The 10,000-nt window shown below is 39.8% G+C and overlaps 1 protein-coding gene across 1 annotated transcript in view; it reads right to left on the bottom strand.

Annotated features, from left to right (window-relative positions):
• LOC138007441 (GFP-like non-fluorescent chromoprotein) overlaps positions 1–1,183 on the bottom strand; it is a 4,188-nt gene extending 3,005 nt beyond the window's left edge. Inside the window, exon 1 of the mRNA XM_068854338.1 lies at positions 1,025–1,183. Coding sequence (XP_068710439.1) covers positions 1,025–1,027 — 3 coding nt within the window. The 5' untranslated portion in view covers positions 1,028–1,183. The remainder of the gene's footprint in view (positions 1–1,024) is intronic.
• Positions 1,184–10,000: the final 8,817 nt, after the last annotated feature.

Genomic DNA, 10,000 nt, shown 5'->3' with positions numbered 1-10,000 from the left:
TTTTCCAGCTGTGTAAATTACATTTTGATATAGACTGATATAAATTTGAAAAAAGGTGGGCCGACGTTTTTCAAATTTACCCAAATTCAATCCATTTCAATCCTCTCCAGTGTTGTCCATCCATGTCCCTTCTTGGCTTCCTTGTGTTTTGTCAGAGTTCTTCTATAGTTTTGAACAGTTATTTTGATATTTTAGTTAATTCTATGACCATTCGATCAGTGCTGAAATTCCTTAAAACTGCGTGACCTAGCCCCTTTAATATACTGTCTACGCACGTAATTCAGATGGAAGTTCGTTCCACAGCTTGGGACCACAAACAGAAAATCACCTCAGTCCATAAGAATTCATATTATACCGAGGCAGGTTTAGTCTAATCGCATCATAGGAGCGTAGTCAGATATAATAGACTTGTAGGCAGTGCAAAAGAAGAGGAAAGCGCCAAACACAAGAGCGTGAAAGGGTAGATTTTTTGTAGTTTCAAAAATGTTCATTTTAAAACATCCTTACGTAACAAATTGAAGCCCAAAGTAAAATGTTCACGATAAAAATATTAAAAAAACAAAACGACACGCAAGGTCTTTGCTTTTTTCTTTTTTTTTTTTTTGTGCGAAGTTAAGAAACTCTCCTGGGCACGTAAGACAAGCCAACTGCACGAAACTCCAGAGTTGACATGATTTAGGTTGAACTTTTGTAGTGAGCTTATTTTAGCATAACAAATAACACAGTCAAACCTAAGTGGTCAGGAAAAAAACATTAACAAAGCATTAAGCGACTAAAGTGTAGTTAGTAGATCAATTGCATTTCAAATGGCCATTGTGATAAGATTTTCGTAAATGAGGCAAGGACCTTACTGCATTGTAGGGTGGTGGCCGTGTTGATGAGAACGAAGCATAAAATGGAATTTAAAGACTGTTAGTCGGAACAAAGAGCAGTGGCCTTCGCAGAAAAGGACTGAGACTTATACGCAGGTGGCTATTAGTAAAGGTTTAACTGACTGTAAGTTCTAAATTGGAAGAAAACTTACCATATTGAGACTAAGTAGCGCAGATCAACGATTTGCAAACGTTTCTTAAGTAGCTCCTTCCGTGAAAGAGACGCTGATGTGAATGCACGCTTCACCCAGTACACCTCTTATATTAGTCGTGTTTTAAAAGACATCCAACATATAACAGACCAAATTAATGACGCCAATAAGGCCATTTATGAGAAAAGGTCAACACGTGTCTTACATAATACACATCTTACGTAAGAATTAAGCGAATGTTGCATTTTAAATATTTCACTCTACTTTATTATTCATCGGCGTCACAATTTTTTGCTGATTTTGGGGCTCATTTTGTTGAAACTCAAGCACGCTTCCAACCGACCTGTTTATTTTCGTGAACCTTCCCTGCTTACAAGGCAATACTAAAAATATCCTCCCGTATCACAGTTAAACCTTAAGGTCGAACACAGTTAATCTAGGGACTGGTTATTAAACCCTGAGAATTTCAAAAGGAGGAACAATACAGTCGCAATTAGATGTTGAACCGACCTTGACTCTGCACAATCTTTTGTTTTTGGTTCGCAAGTTAATTTCGATTAAATTAGTCGAAGCTGTTGATTGGTTATCCTGCCGAAAAAAGAGTGTTTTTGTCGAGTTTTGTGCAGGGTCAAGGCCAAAAAAGCAAACAAAAACATGAAACAAAGAACCTTGTCGAGTTTCATAACCAGCTACATCTATTAACTATGGCTCGAAAATTCAACACACATGATATTATAATTCACAAAGGCACAAAATATCACAGAATCCTTTTCCAGCGAAACATTTTATTGAAACAAACAACATAAGATGCACTAAAACGCCATTCGCGCTGCAATGACTTTCGACGTTATTGCTGGTTAACGAGATTAACAAACTCACGAGGCAGAATGTATATTTAATATTTAATTAAGTTAGCACAACAGAAAGCTTTAGTATTGCCATAAAAACTGTCCAGTTAAGCTCGCATATTATAAAACATGATGAATTCATGAAGGCCACCTTTTCCAGCGAACAAATTTTTGAAACAAACAACATATTTGCTATAAGAGGCAAAAACCCTTTTCTATTTCAGTACGTGCGTGAAGAGAAAAAACTCAGTCGTGTCAAATATGCGCAATATTACAACAAACTAAAATTTCAGGATCAAACCGTTTCCATGAAGAACCTTTTCCTTGAATAACGAAGCAAAAAATAGACGACAAGCTTTCTTTCAAATAATTCTTGCCTGTCACATTCCAATCATTTTTTTTTTTACCTGAAGACTGTGCAGAGTTGATCACAGATCCACTTAAGGTGTTCGATTCGTTCTCTGTCTTTGTTGAACCCATAAGTTACCAGAAAATTTTCCATTTGGTTTCAGTGTTCTACATAACACCACACTTGGGAAAAGATTAGAAATGCTGCTCACTTTGATTTCGGCTGGACAGGCGACAGATTGTTGTCGATGTCCATTACTCGTCGCTTTTAAGATTCCACCGCCTGTCTTGTTCAGTATCCGATTGATTTGCCATTATTACTGGGTTGCCAAACCCAGTCGGAATCTCGGTTTGATTTTGTGGGTTTTTTTGTTGTTTTTATTTTTTTCCGTGTCGGGAAAAGTCTTGCCTGTCACTCCCCTGCTAAGTGGTGTCTTAGTGCATAGAGTCTTCTGTGCGTATTTTGTTAGGTTTCAGGGGGCTGGGGTAATGCGTAGCTTGCTCTGCACAATTAACCTGTAATGGCGTCGAAAGTCATTGTAACGCGAATGGCGATGCGAATGGCGTTTTAGTTCATCTTTAAAGAAAATATACCCATATGGAGCTCAAGAATGGAACGTCAAGACAGGTGGTGAAACATAAAGTTCACACTCACTCACTCACTCACTCAATCCTCGGAGCCCCGCTGAGGGAGCATAAGGCACCGACAAACTTCTTCCATTCAGACCGGTCGTGGGCCAGCCACCACAGCTCGTTCCACGTCTTTCCAGCTGTTTTCATCTCGTCCTCGATGGTCCTCCGCCAAGTGCCGAGTGGTCTACCCCGGTGCCTCTTTCCAGGGGGCGCCCAAGACAGCACCTCGAGCGGGTGCCGGCCTTTCTTCATGCGAAGGACATGGCCAAGCCACGTCCACCGTCTTACCTCCAGAATGATAAAACATAAAGATCTGGAATCTTAAAAGCGACGAGTAATGGACTTCGACAGCGTGAATCTTTCGCCCGTCGAGCCGAAATCAAAATGAGCTGTACTTCTATTATTTCGCCAAGGTGGTGTTACGTACAACACTGAAACCAAATGGAAATTTCTCTGGTAACTTATGGGTTCAACAAAGACAGAGAGGGAATCGAACACCACAAGTAGATCTGTGATCTCTGTTGTGTGTCTCACAGTGTTTACTGAAGTCGCATCTATTTGAAGTTTGCCTCTTTGTCTGGCAAGTAACATTCATTTTGTACTCAACTCTGCAAAGGTTAAAAAAAATTGGAAATGTGACAGTGAAAAATTATTTGAATGAAAGCTTGTTGTCTCTTTTGAGCTTTATTATTTACGGTCAAGGTTCTTTTGAAAAGGGTTTGATGTGAACTGTTAGAAATTTATTTAATTGCTTATGCTTTGTGATTGTGTTTCGCTTGCACGCGTGCAAATGAAATAGGACGGGTTTCTTGCCTCTTATAGCAAATATGTTGCCTGTTTCAATAAATGTTTCGCTGGAAAATGTTTGTGTGAAATTTCTAGCTTTTGTAAATTTATCATGTTGTGTAATTTTCAAGCTTAGCAAAATTGCATACATGTGTTGAAATGTGATACGGGGAGAATTTCTGTGGTAACGCATAAGTCACAAAAATAAACAGGTCAGTGTTTGAAGCGTGCTTGAGTTTCAACAAAATGACCCCGAAAATCGGGAAAAGATTGTGACGCTGGGCCCAGTTGTTTGAAAGCCGATTACCTTAATCCAGGACTAGCGCAATCTTTTGGTTCATCGTTTCAACTTTTTGGTGAAAGTTTCCTTTGCTCATTTTTGTTTTTCAAGCTTGACTTCTTGTAATGTAAAGTTTTACCGAATATCAGTCTTGAACAGCATTTGGGAGTAGAGAATAACACTCCCTTGTTAATTTTTAACCTGAGATTAGCGTTAATCGGCTTTTGAACAACTGAGCCCTGATGAATAATAAAGTAGCTGCTATTACCAAAACGATGGAATTACCTGGTGATAAATAACCTTGTCTTGGAGAGTAAGTTTTTGATTTTCCAGAAACAATGGTCAACCTCTGATACGGTTGGGTGATTGTGATCTTTGTGTTGAATTCGCACATTTCTTGTCAAAATTTATAACAATTGAAAGAAAAAGAAAACTAACTAAAACAAAAATCCGGTATCTTGGCATCATTTGACACAGATGCTTCACTGTTTCGCGAGCAAACATGCCGCGGTAACTTGATCACTGCGCCCTCTGAATTCGATGTGCGATTTACTCGGTGCAGCCAAAAGTACAATTACACCAAAACAACTAAAATCTCCTAAAATGTTTTTCGCTGATGGTAACTTTTTATATTCGTGGTTCAAAATTAATGTTGTTTTCATGTCGTAAATTTGTTACCGATGGCAAAATATTTTATTCTCGATCGACCGTCCTGAAACTTCCTTCTTCTCTTCTTAAAAACTGTGTATCCATATTTATTTACTTTTACATCAATATTTGTTTTGCATAAAGCAAGCTTACAAAATCTGTATCTTGCTTGGTTCGCATTTGATAGCATTAAAATAGAATTTTTGGTCCTATGCTTTTGTTACCGAGTGGTATATTTCTTAGGTCGCCCATCCAGATACTAAGGCAGGGGTCGCACTAATGCTTTTGGTGTTTACATTGGATATAAAATCTGTCATCGCGTGCCTGCGACAAGTGCGACCCTTTTGTCGCGACCAGACATAACTATGTCGGAAGGACCTAAAGATCAAAAAAGCCGATGTCCTGCCTCGAAGCAGGTCATATCTTGTCTAATGGCCTTAAAATACCATTTTTATGTTTTTCTTCGGCCGCGATGTCAATCAAGTGTTAAAAAGAGTTGACAGGCCTACACGACGCCCTTGTTCGTGGTCTGCTTTCTGTTGCCTTTGTCAAAATTTTGCTCTCTTGAGTACATATTTGAATGGATGCCTCTTTTAGGCGGCTCCTGTAGTATTCATTTAGGAATGGTCTTTGCCCTTTGAGGCTTTACATTTGAATCTCTATACTGCTGTGTGATACGTTTTCTTCCAAGAAAATAGTTGGTCTCGAAAGTAATGTTTTTAGTGTCTTGGTGTTGATTTTCTCAGCAGTAATGTGAATGTGACCTTATGGCGTCTCGCTTTTGCGCCAATTGAATTATAGGCTCGACCGATATATTCATCGGCGGTAGAAGCAAGTGATCTTCTGTTCTTAAATGTTTGACCCTGGCCCGGGTTCTTTCTTTTTTTTTTAAATTCTTTCACTCGTTCTTCTGACTTCTTCATTGTGTTTTGGTTTGTGGCCATGGTCAGTAGCTGTCCTCCTTAAACCTCTGGAGTTAATTCGTTTTCGTGGATGCTCTTTAGATATTTGATGCCGATGTCTTAAGGTCGCTTCTTTATCGAGGCATTAAGATAATCCGACTCTAGAAAAAGGTTTTTGACATATTATTTGGTCAGGCAATTGTTAAAAACAGTTCAAAGGCCTACACGACTCCCTCTACGTGGTCTGGTTTCTGTTGCCAGTTTGTCATAATTTTGCTCTCTTGAGTACATATTTGAATGGATGCCTCTTTTAGGCGGCTCCTGTAGTATTTATTTAGCACTGGTTTTTGCCCTATGAGGCTTTACATTTGAATCTCTATACTGCTGTGTGATACGATTTCTTCCAAGAAAATAGTTGGTCTCGAAAGTAGTGTTTTTAGTTTCTTGGTGTTGATTTTCTCAGCAGTAATGTGAATGTGACCTTATGGCGTCTCGCTTTTGCGCCAATTGAATTCTAGGATCAACCGATATATCATCGGCGGCAAAAGCGAGTGATCTTCTGTTCTTAAATGTTTGACCCGGGCCCGGGTTCATTTTTTTTTTTTTTTTAATTCTTTCACTCGTTCTTCTGACTTCTTGAGCGTGTTTTGTTTTGTGGCCAAGGTCAGTAGCTGTCCTCCTTGAACGTCTGGAGTTAATTCGTTCTCGTGGATGCTCTTTAGATATTTGATGCCGATGTCTTTAGGTCGCTTCTTTGACGAGGCATCAAGAAAACCCGACCCTAGATAGAAGTTCTCTGACATATTATTTGGTCAGGCAATTGTTAAAAAGAGTTGACAGGCCTACACGACTCCTTTGTTCGTGGTCTGGTTTCTGTGGCTTTGTCAAAATTTTGCTCTCTTGAGTACATATTTGAATGGATGCCTCTTTTAGGCGGCTCCTGTAGTATTCATTTAGGAATGGTCTTTGCCCTATGAGGCTTTACATTTGAATCTCTATACTGCTGTATGATGCGTTTTCTTCCAAAAAAATAGTTGGTCTCGAAAGTAGTGTTTTTAGTTTCTTGGTGTTGATTTTCTCAGCAGTAATGTGAATGTGACCTTATGGCGTCTCGCTTTTGCGCCAATTGAATTCTAGGCTCGACCGATATATTCATCGGCGGTAGAAGCGAGTGATCTTCTGTTCTTAAATGTTTGACCCGGGCCCGGGATCATTTTGTTTTTTTTTTTAATTCTTTTACTCGTTCTTCTGACTTCTTCATTGTGTTTTGGTTTGTGGCCATAATCAGTAGCTGTCCTCCTTGAACCTCTAATTCGTTCTCGTGGATGCTCTTTAGATATTTGATGCCGATGCCTTTAGGTCGCTTCTTTGTTGAGGCATTAAGATAACCCGACTCTAGATGGAAGTTCTCTGACATATTATTAGGTCAGGCAAGACCGCGGTTTCGATCCTATCATGTGGATCTCATTAGTTGCCTATAGCTTGATTTGAGGTGAAGAGCTTTGTCTGGAAAAACCATGTGTGTTTGTCTGTATTTGTACTCGATAGAAGGATCAAACTTCCTATGTTCTGATTGGCTATAGAATTCTAGCCAATGGAGTTAATGTGTTTCCGATCCATATGAGCGTAGCTTGATCTTGTGTTTCTTTAGAAGGCTGAAACCGGTATTTTCCTCTCTGTATGCTGTTTCAAGGAGAAGAGTGCTATGTTTTCTTTAACGCTTTTGTATTTCAACTGTTGCTCAGAAAGTGAGCTTAGGTTTCTTCTTGCCTAAGCGTAAAAGTTGCATTTTGATTTAACTCTCGATCCTTTTCCGTTCCAGTTGTGTGATTTTGATCTGTCACGCACAAGGAACGGGGCCTGTCCATAATAATCATCAAGTGTTAAAAAGAGTTGACAGGCCTACACGACTCCCTTGTACGTGGTTTCGTTATATCGAAAACGTCGATGTAAAAAGCTCTTTTCGCGCGTGAAATATTAAGAGTTGACAGTCCGGTTTCAAATATCATTTATGTCTCACACGTGCGACCTCCAAGACTCCCGTGGCGTAAATGTCGTGACATATTTGTGGGACAACATATGACGCGACATAAAAAAATAAGGCCACAGTGCGACCCCTGCCTAAGGCAGGGGTCGCACTAATGCTTTTGGTGTTTACATTGGATATAAAATCTGTCATCGCGTGCCTGCGACAAGTGCGACCCTTTTGTCGCGACCAGATATAACTATGTCGGAAGGACCTAACGATCAAAAAAGCCGATGTCCTGCCTCGAAGCAGGTCATATCTTGTCTAATGGCCTTAAAATACCATTTTTATGTTTTTCTTCGGCCGCGATGTCAATCAAGTGTTAAAAAGAGTTGACAGGCCTACACGACTCCCTTGTACGTGGTCTGGTTTCTGTTGCCTTTGTCATAATTTTGCTCTCTTGAGGACATATTTGAATGGATGCCTCTTTTAGGCGGCTCCTGTAGTATTCATTTAGCAATGGTCTTTGCCCTATAAGGCTTTACATTTGAATCTCTATACTGCTGTTTTCTTCCAAGAAAATTGTTGGTCTCGAAAGTGGTGTTTTTAGTGTCTTGGTGTTGATTTTCTCAGCAGTAATGTGAATGTCACCTTATGGCGTCTGCGTTTTGCGCCAATTTAATTCTAGGCTTGACCGATATATTGATCAGCGGTAGAAACGAGTGATCTTCTGTTCTTAAATGTTTGACCCGGGCCCGGGTTCTTTTTTTTTTTTTTTAATTCTTGCACTCGTTCTTCTGACTTCTTTAGCGTGTTTTGGTTTGTGGCCATGGTCAGTAGCTGTGCTCCTTGAACCTCTAGAGTTAATTCGTTTTCGTGGATGCTCTTTAGATATTTGATGGCGATGTCTTTAGGTCGCTTCTTTGACGAGGCATTAAGAAAACCCGACTCTAGATGGAAGTTCTCTGACATATTATTTGGTCAGGCAATTGTTTAAAAGAGTTGACAGGCCTACACGACTCCCTTGTTCGTGGTCTGGTTTCTGTTGCCTTTGTCATAATTTTGCTCTCTTGAGTATATATTTGAATGGATGCCTCTTTTAGGCGGCTCCTGTAGTATTCATTTAGCAATGGTCTTTGCCCTATGAGGCTTTACATTTGAATCTCTATACTGCTGTGTGATACGTTTTCTTCCAAGAAAATAGTTGGTCTCGAAAGTAGTGTTTTTAGTTTCTTGGTTTTGATTTTCTCAGCAGTAATGTGAATGTGACCTTATGGCGTCTGGGGTTTGCGCCAATTGAATTCTAGGCTCGACCGATATATTCATCGGCCGTAGAAGCGAGTGATCTTCTGTTCTTAAATGTTTGACCCGGGCCCGGGATCATTTTGTTTTTTTAAAATTCTTTCACTCGTTCTTCTGACTTCTTCAGCGTGTTTTGTTTTGTGGCCATGGTCAGTAGCTGTCCTCCTTGAACCTCTAGAGTTAATTCGTTCTTGTGGATGCTCTTTTAATATTTGATGCCGATGTCTTTAGGTCGCTTCTTTGTCGAGGCATTAAGATAATCCGACTCTAGATAAAGGTTTTTGACATATTATTTGGTCAGGCAATTGTTAAAAAGAGTTGAAAGGCCTACACGACTCCCTCTACGTGGTCTGGTTTCTGTTGCCAGTTTGTCATAATTTTGCTCTCTTGAGTACATATTTAAATGGATGCCTCTTTTAGATGGCCCCTGTAGTATTCATTTAGCAATAGTCTTTGCCTTATGAGGCTTTACATTTGAATCTCTATACTGCTGTGTGATACGTTTTCTTCCAAGAAAATAGTTGGTCTCGAAAGTAATGTTTTTAGTTTCTTGGTGTTGATTTTCTCAGCAGTAATGTGAATGTGACCTTATGGCGTTTCGCTTTAATTTGCGCCAATTTAATTCTAGGCTTGACCGATATATTCATCGGCGGCGGTAGAAGCGAGTGATCTTCTGTTCTTAAATGTTTGACCCTGGCCCGGGTTCATTTTTTTTTTTTCTTTCACTCGTTTTTCTGACTTCTTGAGCGTGTTTTGGTTGGTGGCCAAGGTCAGTAGCTGTCCTCCTTGAACCTCTGGAGTTAGTTCGTTCTCGTGGATGCTCTTTTGATATTTGATGGCAATGTCTTTAGGTCGCTTCTTTGTCGATGCATTAAGATAATCCGACTCTAGATAAAGGTTTTTGACATATTATTTGGTCAGGCAATTGTTAAAAAGAGTTGAAAGGCCTACACGACTCCCTCTACGTGGTCTGGTTTCTGTTGCCTTTGTCATAATTGTGCTCTCTTGAGTACATATTTCAATGGATGCCTGTTTGAGGCGGCTCCTGTAGTATTCATTTAGCAATGGTTTTTGCCGTATGAGGCTTTACATTTGAATCTCTATACTGCTGTGTGATGCGTTTTCTTCCAAGAAAATAGTTGGTCTCGAAAGTAGTGTTTTTAGTTTCTTGGTGTTGATTTTCTCAGCAGTAATGTGAATGTGACCTTATGGCGTCTGGGTTTTGCGCCAATTTAATTCTAGGCTCGACCGATATATTCATCG

Source organism: Montipora foliosa, chromosome 6 (assembly GCF_036669935.1).
Source record: "Montipora foliosa isolate CH-2021 chromosome 6, ASM3666993v2, whole genome shotgun sequence".
Classification (NCBI taxonomy): domain Eukaryota; kingdom Metazoa; phylum Cnidaria; class Anthozoa; order Scleractinia; family Acroporidae; genus Montipora; species Montipora foliosa.
Note: the sequence above shows the minus strand (reverse complement) of the source record. Positions and strands in the feature narration are given on the sequence as shown.